Raw genomic sequence first — 24,983 nt, forward strand, 5'->3', positions numbered from 1 at the left:
CATTAAATGCCACTGGAAAAAAACAAACCCCACAATAAGCATACCATACTAATTACAATAATATCAACAATAAAGACATATTCATAGACTGTGACTATAAATACATAGTTTGAATGAACTGCACATTTGTTACTCTTCAAAATGCAGAAAAAAAACCTTGATAATGGTTTGTCTGAATTAATTTGGATTGTACCGATGCAGCCATCACAGTTCATTGGAACTATAAACCAAATTGGTAAGGTCGAGAACACACTTGTTACACGTTTTGGGAGATATGCAACACAATGAAGTGAAGTCATACCACTCAGAATTCCTCTCAGCGAGCAGGCTGGAGCCTATCCCAGCTTTCTTCGGGCAGTAGGCGGGGGACACCCTGAGCTGATTGCCAGCCAATCACAGGGCACACCTAGACCATAGAACAACCATGCGCGCTCACACTCACACCTTGGGACAATGTAGAGTGTTCAATCAGCCTGCCATGCATGTTGTTGGAATGTGGGAGGAAACCGGAGTACCCGGAGAAAACCCGCGCAGGCTCGGCGAGAACATGTAAACTCCACATAGGAAGGCCGAAGCCGGAATCGAACCCTGCACCTCTGCGACGTGCTAACCAGTCGACCACTGGTCCATCGGCTCTAAAATCTTCACAATTCATTTGAAGATTGTGTATGGGAAAGACTGGCCTAAATCTTCTTAAGAATATACAATATAACAGATTTTGTAAAATACCGCATAAAATATTTTTTTAAATACTCGAGGAAAATCATGGCGCCCTGCTGCCCTGTCATTTACGATAAGTGGTCACACTCACTGCAATAAAAGTTACGGGAATGATTTGTTACCCTCAAGTTGTTCCAAGCGTAATTGTCGTCTCGTCTTCATTATTGTCCCCATTCATATTGCACAAACTTAATCGAGGTCATCTTGAACCAAGGTGTTCATTGTTTAAATTAAAATGAATAATTTGAAAAACAACTTATTTAAAGTGTGCACCTCGGGCAGACAAACCATTCACGTCACATTCGTACCTAAGAACAATTTATAGTCCTCACTCAAGCTAACATGTCGGCTTTTGGAATGTGGGAGGCAAAACGGAGTAGTAGAAAGCCCATGGAAGCACAGGAGAGAACATACTCCACAAACATAAGAACAAACTCCACACAGGCCGTAGTCTGAATTTGAACCCAACCTCAACTCAATGATATGAAGAGACCCAACTCAGGACCAAGAAATATTTAGCTTCAGGTAGATTCGTAGTCTTGCTGCTGGAGGCTGTAAATTTCCCCAGTGTGGGACAAATAAAGGATATCTTATCTTATCTTATCTTATCACAGTCAAGGAGTTTGTGGCTCAACCCAACTCAGTGTTGACCACACACAAAAGAATTTGGACAGCAATTCAAGATTCTGAGCCCTGATGGGTTTTGGAGCAGACTTTGGAAAAAACATCTTTAACACAACCCATGGCCACACCATAGAATAATTGGTCTGGATAATATTTTCACAGATATTCAACAACTGGACCTTTGCTGATTTTGAGTTGAAAGTGTGTGTGGGGGGGGGGGGGTGCTAAAACATTTGCCAGTTTATTGGCATGCATGTATACCTCACTTCATCTGTGGTTAAAAGTAAAAATGTTGATTTATACAAGGTTGTGAAGAGGCAGCAGCGATATAAGTAACTTTCAGATGTAACAAAAGACAGACTAAAAATGTGCTGCACTTTGATATGAGAGATATCTTGTCGCAACAAAAGCATACTGTGAAGGACTTTTTGGTGAGAACTCACAGAATTGACTTTTGCTGACAGCTAACTGTGTGTATTTTGAGCTTTTTCACTTTATTCTGAATATAAAACAAAAAAAGTTTCACAATCATGTCTTATTAAAAAAAGTCATCATGCAAACACAAATGGTCAAACACACTTTTGCCAATTAAGATTTTCACAAATATCCTAATAGCATCGTCTCGTCATTAATTCCAAATGCATCAAGCAGGATTGCTTCAGAGTTTTAGTTTTCATCCAGAATGCCAACACAAAATCTTTTTTAGTCTTCTGAATTGGACCAGATTTAGTCAAATCCCAGTTTGTTAAAGATGATTGGATCCCATTTATTATCTGCTACCGTGCCAGAGGTACACATAATTGTTTTTACAAGTTTACGAGCAGGTAGGGGAGCGATGAAAACCTTAACAGAGAAAGTACCACAGCAATAATCAAAAATACAAAAAAAAAACAAACACCAGTAAGCCTCAAACCTTTTTTACAAGAATATTAAACCTAGTCTATATGGTTTCATTGGACCTTTGCTTGAGGAAAAAAAAAATCATAAGGATCAACGGAACAAATTTGACATGACTTGACTTTACAAGACTAAAGGTATGATCATGTTTAGTCCCAAGTACGTCGTATGCAGGCTCCTCTTGGAAGGCCCGGCATTCCAAACTTTTCACATTACAAGGCATTGTCATTAATGTCATTATGAACCCGACTGACATTGTCATTGTTCTGGGTGGTGGATTTGTGATGGGGGAGGAAGACAGTTGGTTTTGCTCAACTTTGTCTCTCCGAAATTGGAAAGCCTTCAAGGTAGCAAACAGAGGGAATGTGGATAGAATGAACCAGTGGTTGATAGTTGAAGGTCGGGGGGAGATTTAGGAGTGTCGAGATTCACATCTCTGTGTCAGCCACTGGGGTCGGGCCTGCGGCAGAGTGCCCATTCGTGGTCGGGGCAGGATTGGTCCCATTTTCTGCTGGGGATTCTCCGTTAGCGGCGGCGGGCTTGTCGGTGGGCTCCTGAGGCAGGGGGGCGACGGACACCAGAGTGTTGGCCTGGTTCTCTTCATCCACCTGGTATGACTCGGCCTGTAGAAAGCACACAACAAACAGATCTTAAGTTAAAAAAAATAAAAAGAACTTTTTTTCCCCAGGATTAGCGATCAAGCTAACACATGTTACCTGTTTAATTTTCCTGTTCAAATAAGACGCACAATCAGGCAAGAACGTGTGAAGCGTGACTGGATTTGAACATGCAGGCGTAGCCCCAAAGTAAACAAAGCATTCTCCCTTAATGAACTTTATGGCTTTCAGCTGTGTGAACTTAGATGGACGTGTCTGCCGGGAGGTCACCTAGCATGCAATCGTCACACTAACTCTCTCTTTCTGATGGCGTTCACTTTACGGGAGTGGCTCAGGCTTTAAGAAGATCTCCATGGATGATATATGATACTCAGGAAGACGTTGCACCGCATTGAGTAACTGAGACCTTGAACAAAGGCAGTTCCATCAAAACGGTCGCATGGGCGTACCCGAGAGCCGTAACTCTTTATAGAGGATGATGTCATGAGCAAGGGAGTACAGTAAAAGGAACTGAACCATGTGTAGCCTTGTGGAAAGACGCGAAATTAAAAAGAGAAAACTGTGCTTTGAATTAAGCGAGTCAAGCGCGTCCTTGCCAGTGATAAACTGACTACAGGACGATCATAAATGTGATTCATAATCTTTTAACACATAAAAAATAACATATTAGCATCAGGTTTGTTTTTGTCTGGGATTTTGGTGGTCCAATATTGAATTGTATTACTGTTGACACCTTTTTTTGGCTGCCCGAGACAGTGTTTGCCTAAAAAGTCCGCCCTTGTGACAAAGTAGGAGAGTTGCAATGTGCAGATACAAGCTAGTCTACTTTCCCAAATTTATGCCACTGGCATATCTTTAGTTTCATGTTCTGTATCTTTGCGTCAAAGTTAAAGCCCCATTTTATCATCATGTATTTCAAAGAACTTATTTATTTGTGTGGTGGGGGGGGGGGGTACTCCACTCGGGTCGAACCATTTACTTTGATTAGTTGACGGGTTGACATTACTGCTCCATTACTATTTTTGGCATCTCGTCTTCCCATCGGCCAATTTACAGAGGACCTTCGACTCGGCCGTCGCTGGCAAATGACTATAACACTCTCTGGTTAGTGTGCCCGGAGACATACATCTATGTGGGTCAGAGGGACGAAATTGAAATGATTCTGGCTGAGTATAACGGTTAGCTTCACTAGCTTTGGTTATTCTGATCACTGATCGTCGTAAAATTTCATACCAATGGGACGATGGGACGGGTGGCGTGTAATGGCGGCAGCAGCTCGAAGTGAAGCTCCATCTCCATTGTCAAAATTCAAGAACTCAAGAACTTTATTCATTATAAAACTTCAACACCAACATCAGGAAATTTGAGTGGCTTTGTGATAATGCTTGTTGTAGTACGGCATAATAAATACTATGTGACAAATAATTAGGAAATATTTTGCCCCAAAATGAGACCTGTAGCACTAAAAAAGATTCAGCAACTGCAATTAAGCAACTGCAACATGATATTTACCACATTATAGGTGACTCCAAATCATCTTTACCAATTAAGCCTCTGTCCTGCACCAAATACACTCTTTTTTTAAAATATATTTATGTCTCAGTCTGTTTCGACAAGCATGATGATTAAGGTCTGATTTAGGGCCTCTGTTGTTTGCTGCCATCCATCCATCCATCCATTTTCCAATCCGCTTATCCAAACAAGTGTCACGAGTGTGCTGGAGCCTATCCCAGCTGTCTTCAGGCAGTAGGCGGGGACACCCTGAATTGATTGTCAGCCAATCGTAGTGTTTACTGTCCAAACAGTAAACTCAATTAACAAGATGTTGCAGCTTAACATCACTGACAGATCAAATTCTGCATGATCTTCAGAATTTTTAAAGATTAAAAAAATAAAAATAAGATTACCGATTGATTGAGTGCTACTGTCTCTTGCATTTAGACACACTATAAATAATTGTCAAGACAGTATGGAGGGCGGGGGGAATCCTGGGCAAGGCAACAAGTCTAGTGTTGTAATTCTTGATATTTACACCTAAAGTGGAACCCCACATGGTCTGTTCTTGGTTTCCTGTTTTGTTGTCTCCGTTCATCCATCCATTTTATGAAACGCTTATCTGCAAGGCTAATTTAGAAAAAAACCCAAAACGTTTGTGTCCTTTGATCCACTCACCAGCCGGACTCCTTTGGAATTTTTTCGGTGGGTCTTAAAGTAATAACCGGCGACCAGCAGAGCAGCCAGCAGGAGCCCAGTCAGCAACAGGGAAACCAACACCAGTTTCGAGTTCTTCCTCCAGTGAGGGACCGCCTCCTTTACACCAGCCTGCTCAGCCAAACCGAAACATACAAAATGAGTGTCAGAGATTTTTCTCGGACAAAGTTAAAGAAATGACTCGGCACACAGGAAAATTGTCTTCAATATCGACGGGAGCGGATCTCTGAGAGCGAACGACGGTTAGTTGCTCCGCGATCACACTCTCCTCCCTCTCCGCCGGTTCGAACTTTTATTGCAAAATACAAGAAAGACACTGCCCCCGAGATTTGCACCCCACACCCCCCGGTAATGATCTGATTTACCCGAATACACAAGTCACAGACTTTGCTGATGACTAATGTCCACCTGGGCGCGACAGCTGTTCCCAAACTGTCTTTTGGTATTCAACGACTCTTTGTTCCCAATTTGTTTATTCCCACTCTGTGATTGAATTTAGCCTTCGCCCCCCTTGCTTTAACGTGATTACTCAGGAAAGGCCCTCCGCCTAAACGGCCGACACCTCTGCGCTGAGTATGTCTAGACATGCCCAAATTAACCGAAACTTTGAACATGATACAATTTTGTTCGTAGATTTCTCTATCAATGAGCAACAGTTGAGGAAAGATCATTTGAACATTTTTTATCTCGTTTCTCGACCTTGTCTTTGATGTTGTCATTGTTGAACTTGTTGACCATGCCTTTGATGTCATCTGCAAAATAGGAGAGGCACGCCTTGAGTTATAATCCAGCCTCATTTACGCTTCTGATCAAATCGAGGTCCATCCAAAGCACACACGTGTCTATGTATCATCATCATCATCATCATTAGTCCGGCGTCTGACCTTCAACATATTGTCCAGCTACAAGGATCTGATCCGTGTTGTCCTCCTGGTAGATCAGTAGCTTGCAGTCTTCGCCACAAAGTTCTTCTCGAACGCTTTGAATCTTCACCTTTGTGTTTTTCTGCAAGGTTACCCAAAGCAAAGATTCTTGTTGAACTACAGCCATTCATTGTATATCACTCGACAAACAAGAATGTGCATTTTACTTACACAGGTGGAAGATTGGATGAGTTTCAGATTGACAGCGTTTTTATCCTGGACGGCCTCTTTGCCCACGCACACCACATCGCCCTATAGGGTGCAAGCCAAAGATGAGCGTGCCGGAAAAGGCTTCCCACCAGTGGAACACAAAGGCTGTGTCCAAATTCAAAGGGCGCACGCATCCTCCAAAAGCTGCATTGTTGGCCTCATGATGTCACTTCTGTTGCGGCTCGACCACGACCGCACGTGGTTTCCAAATTCGAGAAAGACAATTCACAGGCTGGGTTCTTTGATACCTTCAAAGACTTGACCTCATCCAGCCTCTGTGGTCCACCTGAACCGTGGCGAATTATATGAAGATATTAATGTGAATGTGGACACCACATGCGATAGAGTCGCACCAGAAGTGACATCATGCGGCCAAAAATGTGGTCATAGCAACGTGTCCCGTAGAGACATCTCACCTTGGGAATGTTGTCCGGTCCATCACCTCTTGGTGGTGCTGGTGCGACGGTCGGTTGTTCCTGGTTTTGAGGTTCCTCTGCATACACATCTACTGTGATCTGTCCCCCGTCAGCGGCGTTCTCAGCTGCTGTGGGCGTGTCCTCTCCCTCGCTCTGTTGTCCCGTCTGATCCGTAAGTGGTGCCTGAGTTGTCTGCACGTCGGTGTGTTGGGTTTCCATCACGACCTCAAATAGTCGATTGTTTGACTCTGAGGAGGGAATTAAATGGAAATGGATCAGATCAAATTCATCCGATATAATGGCAAGTATCTGTATTGACTTTTCTTGAATTCGGAATAAAGATTTTCTGCAAATGTAGCACAAGTGGCCAAAGTTGTCTTTGGCAACCGTCAGCCAGTTTTATTCAGATTCAGAAAACTTTATTTATCCCTGTGGGGCAATTGGAGTTAACCTGTAAATGTTTATTGAGTTGAGTTTAAGTGCCAGAGTCAAAGCCAGCAGTGTCTAAAAAAATATCAAGAATCTGCGGCATTGTGATGGTAGCTAAACAGCATTACTTACATCACATCTTGACATCGCTAGGGATGTACAACGCTGTATGAATTGGACCGGGTCCTACGTTTTTGTGGTTTTTAGGAGTGATGCCTCTTAACTCCTATTCTGACGCTTTTTTTTTTTTTTTTTGCCTGCAGTCAGTCCTTAAGTCACACTTGAGTGAGTCCGCAGAGACGAATTCACAGGGAGAAATTCCACTTTACCAGGAGCTTCAGTTGTCATCGGAAACATGTCTTCTCTGACGTATTCTTCTGCGGCGACGGTCGACGCTGCGTCCGTGGCGACGACGTCATCTTGTGCTCTGACCCCCGCTGAAAAGTAGTGTTAAAGTCATACGGATCCGTTTTTAAAACTCACGTGGTACAAGGCGAACAGTAATGCATTCAGTTACAGTCACCGTGGGACTTTACCTCAAGAATTGACTCGTCGTGAGTCACAAAAACAGAATTGTCAGTGTTAATGTACGCTAACTCAGTAATTCTTGCTATGGGGGGGGGGGGGGGGGGGGGATTATACGCTCCATGCTTTACATTCCCTGGCTGTGCAGGCCCGATGGCATGCAGTACACAATAGAGCACTTACTGTACAGCCACAAGAGTATCTGATCTCTCAGCGAGATTTTAAATCAATGAGTGGCCCTGCAGTAAAAAAATAAAAAAGTCTACACTGGTGCCCTTAGCAAATAAACCTTCCCTCACGATGAGACATGGCCCTGCCAGCCAAATGGGCTATCCTCTCCCCGGAAAAAACAGAGCGTTTCCCAGGAAAATCTGAACACGCCAGAGGCGACACGGTGTACTCGTGCCAAAGTGAGAAAAATATTTATTATTGTAGCAACGCTCTGCATGCCGGAAAAGGAGCGTTTCACACCAGATACAGTGACGCGTGCTGTCAATCACACCAGAGCTCTATTTAGTCTTGTTGCGGGTGCACTTCTATCTGAGGCATTGGTTTATTTTTCCCTTGCCAAACCTAATTTAGGTTAAAAAATAGTTCTGCGCTTGTGCTCCAATATTTGCATTAAACTGTTGATTCAAGACTTTTGACTTGACATAGCGTCACGCACTCATAGTTAATCAGGCTTTTCAGTTGTTTAACGTTCACAGATAGATGGTGAGGTAATAGAATGATGATGCCTTGCTTGAGTGTTTTGCCAAGGTTAAATCACCACTGAAGACTTTCCCAACTGTTTTGCGTTATGGGATGGTCATTATGTCATTTTCCGGTCCTTCCCTCCTAATTTCAGACTTTAAAATTGAGTTTGAATGTGTTATTTCTAGCATGTCACTTTCCACTGTGATGTTTGCATTTTTTTTTATCTTATTGGGACTCCATCCAATGCTGACACCGAGCCGGTGGTGCATTTGAGGGCTTTTGTTGATGTGACAGGTCAGATTGGAAGCGAGGAGGGTCCAACAATTAAACCAAAACACGGCATTCCAGCTGCCCAGATTTGTGCCGCGCTGCCAAAACACCACCATCATTACCTCACTTTCCAAACATTCCCATAATGCATCAACTCTGCAGATCTCATTACGCCCGCTCGCTTTGTGAGTTTTGCTGCTTCCTGCACTCTGCAAATTGTCATATTGTTTGCGGCTTTGTTCACATGCGGCTTTCATTTAAATCTTAGCTTTATTTTAAGCTGTCACAAAATTGGCTTTAGACATTGCAATTGGTTTGATTTTTGTGATATATTGCGCATCTGCAGAAACAAGCACCGGATTGCATCGGATATTATTATTTCATATAGAATCAGAAAACAATTTTAACTATCTGGCCTGTTTACTGGCAATCTAAGGTTGCTGTGATCTGTCACATCTGGCTTTTTTTGAATTTATGACACATCGTCAAATACCAGTCTGTGTACTGTAGTATTAAATCAGGGACGTTTGCTCAGGGGCGGCAAGTGAGGAAGGGCGCCATCTGCTGGACGTGTTTTTCACGTGAAGAATGGGGAAAAACGGGGGAAATTTAAAAATGGTTATATTAAATGATGTACCAATTTTGTTAAATGTCCCGTACTTTCCGGTGATATTCTTATTCGAGCCAATAATTTCAATTATTTCATCATCAAAATCGCTGAATGTGCATATTTTCTATGTAGGATGGGCAGGAATTGAAGCGACTTCAGATTATTCGTTTCAGACGCAGGCAGTCGGCGCATGGACTCATGCGGGAGGCGTCGCAATTGGTGTTTTTATCGCCAATAAACTTGTGTTATCACATATGCACTGCATACGCGGACGTTCAACAGTCTCTTGAATGTATTTCATCAATGTGTGACATATTTAGTCACTCTTGAAGTACACAGTGGAGTTGATGGTGGGGGAGAGGGTGGCATGGACTTCTTGAAGTCAAAAAGAACATGGGGCAACGAATTTGTTTAATGACACCACGTTTGCTAATCAGCTAAAGGATTTGCATTGAGCAAACGTAGCAGTTGAAATGCTATGCATGTTTCCCCTTTTGTTCAAGTCACTTTTTAAATACTATACATACACCACATTGTGATTGTGTGAGCCATGTTAAGTCTTACATCACAGGTAAGCGGGTACTGTCTTCCCCTTGGTGAATATCGAAGAACCGTTCGAAGGATGACACTGGACAAGGGTGTCCAAAGTTTTTTTGTTTGAGGTCCACATGCATAAAAATGGAAGAATGAAAAGGCCACTTTACAACTCTTCAACTTTTTGAAATACGCTAAAGTCAGTCAAGAAAGCAATTAGATCTGGCTTGTATTGTCAAATTAATTTCATCAGCCTTCTGATAAAGGTGTTAAGGCAAATAGTTGAAGATGTTTCCAAGTGTTTAGGGTGGCTCTCAATCTCAGAGAATACATCCAGCTCTGTATTTAACAGCAGCCGAATCCCATCTCCACAGTCAGAAACAAAAAATAGAACAAACTGGAGTAAGGTGGCCATTTTTCAGTTACTTGAGGATCATTAATGTGATGTCTTCATGAGTCATAGAGCACAATGTGGAAGAAACTACTTTTGCCTCTAAAATGGAATTATCTTTATTCACTACAGTGTTTTGAATCTAAATTGTTTTATTCTTTTAATCATAAGTGGTTCAGTGGTATCTTTAAATATCGAGAAATGTTCTACAGTAAATAAGCACATTTATGAGTAGTATTAATGGCACTATTTTTGTTTACAGTATATCTCTGAGACCCTCCCTTCTCACTCTGCCCACCTTTACCTTTTTCAACTAACCTTTCGGCTAATGTTAAATCAGTTTTTTTTTGGGGGGGGGGGTCATGTCTCGGGCCATTCTTGCTTTTGCTCACAGGATTATCACACCATACATCTATCTGTCTGCTCTTTACTTCCTTTGGTAAATCAATGTGACAAGCAGGTGCCACCAAAATATTCGCTGCATGTTGAGTGTGAACAGGTGCAGATGCCAGTAGGCTGCATGGAGGCCATTTGGCATGCTCTCTGCTCGCAACTGTCCGTTACAGCTGCTCATTATATTGTACATATGTATGTGTACAGGGGAAATATGATTTCCATACTTTGCGACACGTGTGTGTGTATGTGTATATACTGTATATATATATACATATATATATACACACACACACACACGAAACACCATTTTGGCTGTTTTTTCTGCTCGTTACAACTTAAAATAGTCAATGTACGTACACAAAACATATGTAGCCCAATTGCGTGCTTTAAAACTTTTTCCAGGTGACAGTTTACCTGATTTAAGTCGTTATTCAGAGCAGCCTTGAGATTGGAGTGACAAAGTAGAGTAATGGGTGAGAACGCCAAGTCAATTTTTATTTACCGTAATTGTAAGATTTCCTTGATCAGTGTGTTTGAATGCTATACATATGTTATTTGACTTTCAGTCAGAGACAACACATGATTTGGGAGGGATTTGGACCTTGACTTGGAGAAAACATCCTTACCTAGTGTAGCGTGACTTTGCAATGGTAAAATGTAGTGGAAACTATCCTCTGTTCTTTTCTGAAAAACTTGGAAAAACTCGCCTATTTGCTGTTTTGTGTTCAGGGTATCATGTATAGTATTGCTTTGCTGCCATCTTGTGGCATTTATAGCCACTACAAACTCTACGAGGAGGCCGGGCATGTTTTTCGCCCCTTCGCGACAGCACTCTGTCTATATCCTCCCCGAATAGGGTGGGCACTGTAATCCACAAATTTGTCAAAATAACACAAAATATAGTGATTTGGTGTGTGCTGCTGTTTGGATAGGCATCTATCTTTCTGGTGTTAACCCTACCTCGACAACCGCAAATGAGGAAGTCATTGTGCATTATATCTATCTGGTAGCTTCTACATCAGTCCCTGACCTTGTGTGGCTTTCTTTTATAACCCTGGTCAGTAAGCTGTCGTCGACAGCTGCCATCCTTCTTCCGTCTCTGTGGTCTGCTTGTTTAATTTACCAGAAAAAAGGATGAGGATCAAAATGGCTAATGCATAAATTGGAGGTTTTGTTACACAACCGGGACTCATTCAAGTGGCAGAGTGCTGAGAAGCCAAGATGTGTTGTTTTAGCTCTGTGACTGCTCCCTCCCTGCTGTAGAGCTGTGGCACAGGCAGAAGTAAACCTCCTTCAGGGGAGCTACAAAATATAAGAATGACATTTTGACTAATGATTGCAAGTGACGTTTGAGCCCACCGGAACCTTGCTGCCTTGGACACATTTTGGCACAGCCACAACAATGATTCATGTCTGAATCATACTTTGACTTGGCGGTCTCACGTAACACGACCACACCCTGTGTTGCAGGAGCTTCTTCTCGTAAAAAAAAATGTCAACATGTTGCCAAACGTAATTGAAACCTGTAAAACTGTCCTGTTTTGGTGGGTTGGTTTAGTAATGATTGTAAAAAATAATTATATTCGTGTTGTAGTTTTCAAATTTACTGAAAATTATATTGTTGTGAGTGTAACGTCTGCAGCTTTTTCAGTGTGTGTGTGTGTGTGTGTGTGTGTGTGTGTGTGTGTGTGTGTGTGTGTGTGTGTGTGTGTGTGGATATAATGTATATATATCACAGTTTTCAAATTAAAGGCCCAGTGGCCAGATCTGGCCTGCCACATTATTTTATGTGGTCCGCGAGAGCAAATCAAACATGTTGACATCTATGATGCTTGCTAAAATCTGTTCCAAAACTTCAAATTCTCATATGTCATAAATAATCAAGATGTTGTATGCATTTATTTGTGACCAGACCCCTCATTTCCTCATTTTTTTGTTTGTTTGTTTCACAGTCCCTCCAAGGGCAACAGCGCTCCAAGGGCAACAGTAAATACAAATTGGCATGCGACAAAAATGAGTTTGACACCTCTGATATATATACACACACACACCGGTATATATATTTTAGTGTTGTAAAATGTAGTGGTATCTTAAAATGAACTACCCATGCCTTATGAATTTTACAAAACATTTTGTCTAAAATCGAATGTCAAATAAGCTTTTCCACCTCCCGGGTACTCAAAGCGCTTTTACACTCCCGATGACGTAGAAACAGGAGCAACTGGGAGTTCAGTTTGTTGCCCATGGACTAATTCGACATTGTCACAAAGTCTGAGGGTAAAACCCACAACCTACAGCTTGAGAGACGACCACTCAACTCCCTGAGCCATGCTGGAAAAAAAACTGTAATTTAAATGCAAGGCATCAGTATCTCCCTAGACTTCAGTTCAGTGAGTATCAATAGACTCTGTTTAGCACTTTTTGAGGATTGGGGGTTGACACAAATAAAAGCTTAGTATGACAAACATCCGTAGAGTTATAATGGTTGACGTTTAAAGTATTTTCCTGTGGGAAACATTTACAAACCTCCGGACAAATGTAAGTTTGACGAGCGACCCAGAATGGATTTTGATCTACCTTGGAGTTTCCACTGTATTCCACTTCAAACGTGTAACCGTACCCCAGTGATCATCAGTTGTGTGTCCCGTTTCACAAACACAGCAAAACTCCAGTTACACGATCGTTCTAATTATCCTTGACCCCTTGGGCTGACTTCATCACTCCATTTTCGATTTTCCCACCAGAAAAAGGACCGCTATGGTCTGTATATATATCCCACCCCAAAGACTCCCCTCTCCCCCATCTCTTGGGACTAGAGATGGAGGAATGTGGCAGGCTAGACCCTGCCGGCTCTACGCCCCTCACCGACTGCTCGCCTTCTCCCAGTCACGCACGGCTAATCCCTCTGAGGTGAGCCATACACACCTCCCACATTTGAAAGAGCAACGTGTCGAGAACCAGACCATAACAATCTCCTCTCACTACATATGTTCTTTATTTCACTGCTGGGGACAAATTAAGCACAAGCTAAACTTTTCCCACGGTTGCAGAAAATTCGTCCCGCCTTTCATCATAACTTGGATATAGCTGATTCTCTGTTGCATCACCTTGTGAGAAAACCATTTGGCATCTGCAGTCTTCATTAGACCAACAATAACCTGACGGTTGTGCTAATTTGCAATTTGTCCCATGTGACAGAGATGGCACAATGCCACTTATTTTTTCTCACAATTGTACCATTTAGGTTTGCCAGCTTTGACCAAAATGTAATTGCATGCCCATTTTCAAGCAATTGTCAACACTGAAGCTGTTGTGACTCACTATGACTATTTCGATAAAGACCCCTCTGTTCCTTACAGATGTTTTCTTCATGCAATATGTGTGAATATCACGCTTGGTCTTGATATAGCTGGTACTAAAGGACGTGACGAACGGGCTAAAATACTTGCTTGAAATCGCCACTCTGTACTTAACTGTGGGTTACGACAGGTCAAAACCTTGACCTTTCAAATGAGATTATTTTGAACAAAAGGGACAACATCGTCCTTGTATACATGAACGCTTCTGTCTTCACAAAGACATCTGTTTGCGCTGTGGTGGCCATTTCTAATCAGCGTAACATTTGGCGACGCCATGCTGTCTCCTATTTTATTCAGCATGGTGAGCTCTGTGAGCGGGGCTGCTGTCCATTTTTTTAAAGTCACAATTCTCTCTCTCTCTCTCTCTCTCTCTCTCTCTCTCTCTCTCTCTCTCTCTCTCTCTCTCTGCTCTTCAGTTCAGATTAGCACTAAACAAGTTATCTAAAATATAGCCTTTTCCAAAGTCACCCCTATTAAATAATAAGTCAATGAACACTTCCTTTGAGATTTCATATCCCGCTCCTCGAAATGAAACTGGGTTGTAGAGTTAAGAACATGCCGAGGAATGTGACACCAGAGCCTCGTCCCTTTGGGTTAAACGTGCTCTGCAACTCTACCCTCTTTGAAACAACAGGCTGCTGACCCCCAGTATCTTGACTATGCCGACTAGCCCACCCCCCACCTCTACCCCCTTCCTCCCCTTCATTCCTGTCAGAGCGATTGATGGCCATCCCGTCCTCTCCCCTTGGCAGAAAAACAACGGGCGTTCATGGTTTCAATCAGGTCCGTGGAAGCAGTGCATATTTCACCCGGTGCTGCCCAGCTGCGGCCAAGGCGACCCCGAGGGCTGCTTATCAAAAGTGCGCTGTCTGCTTTTGAGGGTCACAATCAGGAAATGTGACATCTGCTTTCAATTGGCTTGTTCTTGGTGCACCCCACCATTCCCCCTTCTGCAGTCCATAGGCTCACATTTTCTCTTGCATTTTATGAATAGGCCTGTTGGATTTCATTGTGTGCAGGTAGAAATTTGAAGGATCGGCTCGCCTCCACTGTGAGTCAGATGCTCTGAGGCTTCGTATTGATTACACACAGAATTTGAGACGTAGTCAATTTTCAGAAAAGTAACTACGTACTCGTGTAGTCATCCAGGCGCAGTGCTGGCTATAACAATCCATTAAGGCTCCTCAGTCTGTGTAAAGAATTTGAACCATCATTTTGTGTTTTAAGCACTTAACTTTGCCATCAACTACGCACGCCTCCTGCCCATGTTTACAACTTTCATTTAAGGAATGAAGGTGTTTGATTAAAGCCACCTTTCACCAGTTCAGCTCCCATGCTATATTTTGGAACAGTAAAGGTTCGTCTGATGGGTACACAAATAGGTGTAAACACTCAAGTGCTTTTCTTTGTTTAGTGCTCATTCCATTCTTTTTGTTACACGGTGAGGTGACAGTTTTGTTGACCAAACAATGGGCAGGGGTATCAAACTACACTGTGTCATACCAGACTTTAAGCCCATATCCAAACTTTTGCGAGGAGGACCGGGTGTTGATTTTTCTTCAGGGTTCATACAAGGTCGCCAGCAGTTTGAATGGTCACCGACCGTTTTTCTTGGACAAGAAAAAACATTTAAAACTGCCGGCGAACATCTGGCAAACATTTGCGATCTTGAACGAACCCTGACGACAAATCAACATTTGCGAGCTTAGCAAACAAGTCCTTCAATGGGAAACCGGCTTGAATGGAGTGTTGGGTTTTGACTGCGGAAAAGCAAAATAAATAAATAAATAAATAAATGCCACTCTTGTCGGTGCTTGTTTAGTGGTGCCTTGCCATATAAGTGACCTGACTTAAGTCAATATGAGCCTTTGATTGGGCGATTGTTTTTTGTTTGTTTTTAATGCTATGACTTCCGAGCAAAAATTTCCGATACAATCGCTTTATGGAGGCAGTGAACTCAACTCACTTTGTAACAAGGAGGAGTTTGGCAGCAATTTTTCAAAATATAACAAGCAATACAAACTCCTGTTGACGGGCCAACGAATAGGATCGGTGTTGCTGCGTTATAACCCTTTAAACAATGAACACAAACTTTGAAGCAACACACGTAGACAGGCGTATAATTCCTTTGCGAAGAATGATTAATGTTAGTGTGGCTTACTGAGGAGCAGAGATTGTGTCCGGATATCCTTATTATACAGTATCCGGGTGGTCTGGACACACACCAGAAGGAACAGCACAATACTCAATGATTGAAGATTCAAATGTTTTTATGTTTGGCAGGAAACAAATTCAGCTTGCATGGTATTGGATCGAGGAATTAAAAGACTTGTCTGCATCAACAACATAACTAGCACATCATATCTGTACCTCAGTGCATAACTCGCCAATGATTTAAGCGCACATCCATGTTGCTGAATGCTAACATCAAATATAAACATAGTGTAAATCCCTCATTCTGTCGAAAAAACACCAATTCTTTTTAATCTAACGCTTCTTGTCTTCCCAGTCCACGAGTTACATTTCCAATGTCACATGGAATTGACAACTAACTGACTAATCAAAAGTATATCATGGTTAAGCCTACTATTTGGACCAATATGCCAACCAAAAGTGTTGAAAAGTCGAATGGTACCAGACAGATATTTTGGGAACAATGCAAAGTCCAATGCAAACTGTACTAAACTGTTAGGTATAGCTTGCTGAAAATAGAACTGTAAAGCAAGACCGTTTTTACTGATATAAAATGTCCAGGTCTAATGCATGGAGGGTATTAGAAACCCCTTCCCATTTGGGAACAAGTTCCACTCTGGACTTCACTGGGATCTCAATTTATCACAGTTGTGTTATGGTGCCATTGACATCTTACTGCATGTGCTACTTCTATCGTAGTTATACAAACAATGTTTAACATAATTACATGCTCCTACCTCGGCAGGAAGATGGGCTGAGTCCTCTGGCGGACTGAAGAACCGCCCTAAAACCACTTCAGAGTGTGCACAGACGTTATACTGTGTTGTGGTGAAATATGTTAGGTGGTCTATCCAAACACAAGAAATACCTTTCACTTATGTTCCCTGTTTTTCCCCAAGAAGCCTGGCAAATGTTTTCACGACAGGAGTTTTCCCATAGAGCCCATTATGCTACCAAAAGTCTCTCTCTCTCCATTTGTCCCAGTCACCATTATACTCTGCAAGGACCATAAATCTCACCCATTGAGTAAGATCGTCCTTCTTTGCTTACGTAAGATACAGCGCAGTTGCCCAAGTCGACGAGACAATTCAGTTGGTTATTTGAGTCGAGCTCAGGAAGCAGATGTTTGGTTCAAATGTAAATCAACACTTGAGGATTTTCCATATGTATGATAGATGATGTGACTTTGTGTGCGTAGTTCATGTTTATCAAAATCAAACATTTTTTGTTTCTGTTTGAGAAGCCATGCGGCAATGGTGTTGTTTCAAAGCTCTCCTATGTGGATGAGCTCATGAGCTGTGGAAGACACCCGCTTTGAATTAAGTCATCCAGTGTGTGATTAATTTAAGACCACAACAGAGAGGTTTGGTTTGCTCTTCGCTCCAATTTGATACGTAAGACTTACACTGATTTAAACTTGGCTCAGTCACATTTTATTTGTGAGCGACATTCCAGCTCTTCATTTCATGATTAATGGGGGAACCAGAGTTTCATCAAATCGCCATGGCTGGAGCTCCCTCGCGCTGTTGAAGCAACTCCCTTGGTAAAGGGTTTGATCACAGAATGACTTAAAACGTGTTTATTTCCTTATTTGGTGTGTTGGCCGTGTGAAAATTTTGATATTCCGGGACCTCATCTGTCCATGAGCTTTGGATGGAATAGAAGCAGCTTTGGAAAAAATGTTGACAGGAGAAAATTCATTGTGCAAACACTGGTGACGAAAATGAGCATGAGGTCACCCTCTGATGTTGCAGAGGAAAATGAATGAAGATGCCGTTGAATCTACTCGGAACAACTTTTGTATAAGTTCTTCGGTTGAACTTGAGCATGTGAGCCGTATCCAGTTTTCCAGATAGTTCAACTCCATCAGTCAACTTGGAGGTCTCACTAAAGCCTCCTGTACTATGTAGGTCTAGGCTCCATCTTTCATTCATCGAAATATAATGGTGACAAATCGGCAAAATCAATAGTAATAAATGAGTTTAACGTATTAAGAAAAAAAAAGACTAATTCAAATCGTCATTTTTAAATGCCACATTGATCACTCAGATGATCCCTTTGTTTGCCTTGGAGCACCGCGTCTTGGTGGTCAAAAAACCTCACCCGAAAACAAACCCTTTTTGAAAGTTGAAACTAACTGGATACCACCCATCAGGTAAAAAAAAAAATGTTTGACTGAATGCTGGATTCAGACTCGAAGACTATTCCAACTTTTTCCCCTGCCCCTCAGAACTACTTTCCCTGCAATCTTAACTAGTCGAGCAAACTTTCCTCCACTTTGTAGCATTTCAATCCATTACTCACCAATCGTGACCGAACCGGCGAGGAGAAATGCCAAGGCCAACGTGCTGACGGCTGGGCCAGCTCTCTGAGGAGATGATGCTGCCATGAACACGGGTCCGACGGCGGTGGTCAAAAATGGAGGGAAAAGTAGAGGTAAAGCTGGTTCAGCAGCCGCTTAGGGTTTCCTCTTACCCGAAGCAGGATGGATAAAGCACCACTTGTGTTCTGTTACTTTTATACAGCCCTCCCCTGACTCCCTCCCGCCCTCCCTCCTTCACTTGTTGAGGCCCAGCCCTGCACCCGTCTTCCTGCTGGTTACTTTAACCCTTCCTCTGCGGACAAACCCCTCGCCGTGAAGCAAGGCAGATGTTGTACAGGAGAATAGCCTCTTATTAGGATGCTGTACTGCGTGTTTAAGAAAAGTTCCTCAAATATTTTTTCACGTTAAACATACACGGGCATTAAAACTGCGCTACAATTGGGGATTTTTATTTATTTATTTTTTTTGCTGATGTGGAAAATGAGTGCCTGACCTGTGAACCCCGCTGCATGGGGGCAGTAATCCAACACACAATGAAAGGTGACTACTGACAAAAGGCTGGGACGCTCCGCTCTTTAACAGGCTTATGGAGATGGACTGCCGAGCACAATATCACATCGGGAACAAAGGTGTGACTCTGTGTTATGCTAATTGGATTAATCCATTTCTGTAGCCCGAAGCTAGCAGCCGTCAACAAGGCCATCAATCAGCTGCGGCTGGGGCGACAAGTGAAGACGCAACAGGATCCGTTGAAATGTTTCACACTTTTGCAGAGGAGCCATGAAACACCCCCCGTCACCCCCTGCCCCTCTCCTGAAAACTGAAAATCGTTCTCTCGGTTCTCATGCTCCAACTAGCACATCTGGAAGCACTGGTGAAGGTATGCTAAATGACTTGTTAAGAAAAAAAAATATCCCACCCTTATAGACAACAGTGAGTAGAAGCCAACCACTGGGATCTATTCTTAAAAGAGTTGTGTCATCTGACACCATTGCCTGTCACCCCCACATCCCGTCTCCCAGTTTCCTCCGCCACCTCCCCCAGAAGACCACAACCCGAACCCCAAGCTCAAACAGTAGAGTGTTGAGGCCACCAATTGGCCCCTCAGTGTGACTTCAGATGAGCTTTGCTCAACACACACACACACACACACACACACACACACACACACACACACACACACACACACACACACACACACACACACACACACACACACACACACACACACACACACACACACACACACAAGCACGCACACACACACAAGCAGTGGTGTGCGAATTTCAGCAGCCACAGCTGGACAGCAGCAGTCACATCACCCCAGTAAAACATTCATTAGTCTATTAGCTAGTTAAGTATTGCAACTACTTGAGTCCTCGTCAATCACAGCGTCCTGTCAGATTGCGCTAAATGGACCTTTAATTCTCTGTGGCAGACACAGACCCTTACCATGCTTCACTATACATGAATTTTAGGTTATTCTGTCCTTGTTACTTGTTTCCACAATGGGCCACATTGTAGTTATGCTTGCCTTCAGGGGGCTGGTGATAACAATGGAACCCCATAAATGTACAATATAGTCGCTAGGATTGTAATGGTAGGCCCAAAATCATGGTACATATCTTGGTTTTGAGTATTTGTTTTGCACGATTAATGCACGTGTAATTGAAAGAAATCGAAAGTCAAGGGAAAATAATTAGTTAAAAAACATATTACATGGAAAGACAAAGGATAATTAAAAGAGGAGAATAAACTAGTGCTAATCAGATTTAAAAGACAAACACTATTAAAATATTCGAATTAAACATTTTAAGTCGAGCTAATAAAATTCAATCACTGCACATCTGTTTTCAAACATCCAATTAGCTGTTGTACGTTTTCCACCACGGGCTGCAATCTCTGCGTGCATCAAGCGGTCATTTCGATGATTTGTGACAATGCGGTTAAGTTTGGAAGTGGACTTCAGCCAAATCTGATAGTCGCCCCTCACAGTTCCATAGAGCGCATATACTAAGCCTATGTGCAATATGTACTCTTGAAATGCATGATGAAGTGTCTCTGGAGAAATCTTTGCGCTGAACTTTTGTGCTTGCACTTTCTCACAAGGAATCCCCTTCAGGTTCAGCCAAGACCACAAAAATCCAAATCCAGACCTTTGTAAGGGTGTAATCACCTTTTTATTTCCCTGCCTGCTCTTGCTCTCTTTAACTTTCTTTGCTTGTTTTAATGCCCCACACGTAGCTCTTCTTTTGTTCTGTAGTGTACAACCTCTTGTCTTTGCCAAGAACCATATGAAATGGCCAATCCTAGAGTAAGGCGTTTGGAAATCTGATGAGGCTATTCAATATATTCAAGTTCTGCTTAAAAGGCTAAATACATAAATCATGTTTAGTCACCACATTGTGTTGTCGGTTTCATTGAGTGTTGACATTTGTATTGTCTTCTTCTTTGCTTGTAGTTAAACAGTAAATTGGTAAATACAGTATGTAATACTTTCCTCGGACCACTTGACTGGAATAACTTGCTCCGTTTTGAGCGGGTGCATCAGTCACACTGATCAGATGGAAAATCGTTATGTCAGACCATACTGCATCATTCTGAGAGACGTCATATTTTGGCTTCACATTTATCTTCGCAAGAGGGGCAAAAAATGTCAGTGTCATGTAGTTTCTTCGCGCCATTTCACTTGAAGTGAAATCCTTCAAGACAAATGCCTTGCTATTTTGTGTGTGTGTGTGTGTGTGTGTGTGTTGTTTTTGGCACAGCCAAAGGGCACAAGCAATGACAAATACAGTGGTTGCTAAAGAACTCCAAGCATATAATAGTTCGACATAACCCAGGTACATGCATACTGTTTGTTAACATCTAAACCTATTTTTAAAACGTGAGAGACCCCGCAGGATGAAAACAAATCTGCATGTGTGGGGTGCCTGCTGCATTTATAGAGTGTGGCGTACTCGGAATGAGCAACGTAGCACACCAGACACACAGCCACATCTCCCGACAATTTTAAGTCTCCTCCCCCAAACCACATTTCAGTCGAAGTACCAAGACTGACCTATCAGGGGCAGTGTGTGCAGCAATGCATCCAGACATTTGTAAAATACGAAGAAGAGTTGTAGTAGTCACAGTCCTAGTAGTGGTAGTAGTAGAAGAGAATAAATAGACAGAAATAAGATGACTATATAGAAGCCGCATAATCTTCAAGTCAGTGTTGACAACACACATAAGGATTTGCAATCATAAATATTAAAATTGCTGATCTTTTATGATTGTCGGCCCAAGCAAATCGGGAGGAAGAAAATCACTCATAACACACCCCCGCCACAGGATAATTTCTCGGTCATCTTTTGGAGTCTTCCAGTAATCTGACTTTGACAGACTTTGAGTGCAGGTGGAATTGGCTATAAATTAGGCCCGATTATTTGTAAATGCATAGCCTCTTCTAATAGGTGCCAGCCATGTTATTATCAGTTCGCTTTTTTTGTTTTTTTTGTTTTACATTTGTTTGTCAATTTGAAATATTATTAGGAAATGATGGTTTTACGATGGTGACAGTTTGACCCTGAAACAAATCAGCAGTTGTCCAGCATCTTGGAACGGATCGTATTTGATGTTTGAGGTTCCACTGAACTGTAATATGTGACTCAGTCATTTCATGTGTCATTTAAGCGCACTTCCTTTTTCAGATTTCTTTCCAGCTGTCTTTCACCTTGTTGTGGTTACTGTTTGGGGTTGTTGCGCATAAATAATGATGTGTTGTATTGTACGGTATTGTGTAATTGTGTTGCACAAAATGGAAATAAAATAAAAAGAAAACAAAAAATAGTTGATGTTTGGAAGGCAGGAATAAAAATGGCCTTGAGAATGAGGGATCAGTGCAAAGTCTTACTGGGGGGGGGGGGGGGGGGGTTCCCAGTCTTCAGAAGATACTAGCGAAAAATGTCAAATGAAATGCCAACTACTGAACCATTACCAGGGTCATGGGGAGTGAAGTCATGGCCGTGTGGTCTCATGCCACAGAGGAGCTTTTGATGAAACAGTGCAGAGCTGATTGGGAGATAGACTTATTACAGAGGACCGTCGGGATTCAAAAACAGTTGCAGGAGGCTTAATTTCTTTGGGTGTCTGTTTAGTTTTCCCTTTAAGTGACTAATAATTTACTCATAGCTTGTTGTTGTCAATAGTAAACCTTAAAGGGAACATAAAACACAGTGAAATAAGTCATTACCGATTTACAAACAAAGTAAATAGGTTTGATTTGGGTTTAGGATTTTTGTTCATAGAATTATTTGATCGCTGAACCATTTAAATTCCGAGGAGCCACTGAACTTTGCTTCAAATTAATTTGATTGATGACAACACTTGACAAGTTAACTACATTCATTTTCAAATCATGAGTTTTCTAGAGCCCTTGGTCTCATTCTGTTCACGGGTAGCTGGTGTGTGTCCGAGCTGCTTTTCTGCCGGAGGCGGTAAAACTTCGGTAAAAACGCATTTCTACCAGCATGATTAATGTTAGATTCAAAAGCACATTTTAACCCTTTCGTGCACTCTCTATGCTGATAACACGATAAACTGTCCGCTGTAATAACCGCTGTCCCTGAAAGGGTTAAATAGGTACAGTATTTGTCAGTGTAGCGGTTCACTCAGCTGACTTGAATACAGATATTTGTAATGATTTGGTTTTATTTTGGTCCTTGAAAATGTCCTCTTTTTTTCTTTTCGTCATCTTATTCCTCGAAGGATTAGCTTTGAGCGAATGACCGAGCGGGCTGATTCAAAAGGGGGCGTTTACCTGTTACCCAGCAACGGCCAACGTAGGCCAGTATCATCCAATTAAAATTGCTCCTGCCGCCAACTGCTGATTTTAACAAAAAAATCGATGGATGGAACAAGCGAGAATATTTTGTTTTATCTGCGAGCCAGATACAATTAACAAAAGAGCCACACCTGGCTCGCGAGCCATAGGTTCCCGACCCCTGCTGTAAATCAACCCAACCTATTTACAAAGCTCAGGCTCCACCCTTAGTTGCCATGGTAATAAAAGCAGAACTCACTATTGTCCCAGCAAGATATAACCGTTTTAAATTGTTAAAAAAAAAGAAAGGCCACGTTTCCTTTAAATGTCCAATAAGAAACTCCTAAGGTCAAACTGGTCGAGGTCTATAAAATGTCACAGTCTTCCAATGCCAATGCACTGCAAAATTGTACTTTTATTGGTTACTGGTGACTTTAAAAGGCTAGTTGCTAGACTATAGACGTACCCTATTAAATTGCTTTCAATGTCAGCTCTTCCTGACATTCTTCAGATATTAGGAGCTAGAAACCTACTGCATCAGTCCCCAACGGACTTTTTCCGCATCATCTGCACTCTTTCGACAGTATTTCTTTCGTACTTTTGCTCCGCATATCAATCTTTACGATTTCATCTGGTCACCAAAGTGTTTGCTCTGTATTCTGCTAGTGGAATATTTGAGGTCCTTTGGCAGTTGCTTTCCACAGGAAGTTATAAAACAGTCTCTCTCTCCAAATATGATGCTCATGGCGGGAAGAGAAAGTCCTGGCCACCCAGAACAACATTGTGCCGCCGTAGTGGATACTTTTGCTCTGCTCTGAGATTGTGACAGTCTAGTGAAGGACGTTTTCATTCATAACTAAACATTTTAATTTGGTTAAATGTTTTCAAAACCAATATAGTCAAGCGCATGTGTTTGGTCATGTGGTTTTTATAGGGATAGCAAGAGGGAGGGAGAGAGGGAGAGGGAGAGAGAGGGGGAGAGAGAGAGAGAGGGGGGGGAAGAGAGGGAGACAGGGAGAGGGAGTGGGGGAGAGAGAGAGGGGGGAGAGAGAGAGGGAGGGGGGAGATGGAGGGAGAGAGAGAGAGAGAGAGAGAGAGAGAGGGAGAGAGAGAGAGGGGGGGAGGGGGAGAGAGAGAGACAAGGGGAGAGAGAGGAGGAGAGAGAGAGAGGGAGAGAGAGAGAGGGGGGAGGGAGAGAGAGAGAGAGGGAGAGAGAGAGAGGGGGAGGGGGAGAGAGAGAGACAAGGGGAGAGAGAGGAGGAGAGAGAGAGGGGGGAGGGGGAGAGAGAGACAAGGGGAGAGAGAGGGGAAGAGAGAGAGGGAGAGGGAGGGGAGAGAGAGACGAGGGGGAGAGAGAGAGAGAGAGAGATGGAGAGAGAGGGGGAGAGAGGGAGAGAGAGAGAGGGGGAGAGAGAGACGGGGGGGAGAGAGAGGGAGAGAGAGAGATTGAGAGAGAGACGGGGGGAGAGAGAGGGAGAGAGAGAGAGAGATTGAGAGAGAGGGGGAGAGAGAGAGGGAGACAGAGAGGGAGGGGAAGAGAGAGAGAGAGAGCGAGAGAGGGAGAGAGAGAGAGAGAGAGGGGGAGAGAGAGACAGGGGAGAGAGAGGGAGACAGAGAGGGAGGGGAAGAGAGAGAGACGGGGAGAGGGAGGGGGAAGGGGGGAGAGAGGGAGAGAGCGAGAGAGGGAGAGACAGGGAGGGGGCAGATGGAAGGGGAGAGGGAGAGAGAGAGGGAGGGGAGAGAGAGAGAGGGGGGAGAGAGAGGGAGAGATTGAGAGAGAGGGGGGAGAAAGAGAGAGAGAGAGACTCTATATTCCGCAGAGCTCACTGATTGGC

General features: G+C 42.8%; 1 protein-coding gene across 1 annotated transcript; it reads right to left on the reverse strand.

Moving 5' to 3' along the window:
* Positions 1–1,817: 1,817 nt before the first annotated feature.
* LOC147200987 (hematopoietic progenitor cell antigen CD34) lies at positions 1,818–18,494 on the reverse strand. The gene is made up of 8 exons (XM_086117868.1): positions 18,326–18,494; positions 7,377–7,484; positions 6,619–6,866; positions 6,164–6,244; positions 5,954–6,074; positions 5,769–5,821; positions 5,031–5,180; positions 1,818–2,864 (listed from the first exon to the last, which is right to left on the reverse strand). Exons 1-8 carry the CDS (start codon positions 18,408–18,410, stop codon positions 2,670–2,672), a joined length of 1,041 nt encoding a protein of 346 aa, XP_085973994.1. The 5' UTR covers positions 18,411–18,494; the 3' UTR covers positions 1,818–2,669.
* Positions 18,495–24,983: the final 6,489 nt, after the last annotated feature.

Source organism: Hippocampus guttulatus, chromosome 8, assembly GCF_054856545.1.
Source record: "Hippocampus guttulatus isolate MCC_2025c chromosome 8, RoL_Hgut_1.0, whole genome shotgun sequence".
Classification (NCBI taxonomy): Eukaryota; Metazoa; Chordata; class Actinopteri; order Syngnathiformes; family Syngnathidae; genus Hippocampus; species Hippocampus guttulatus.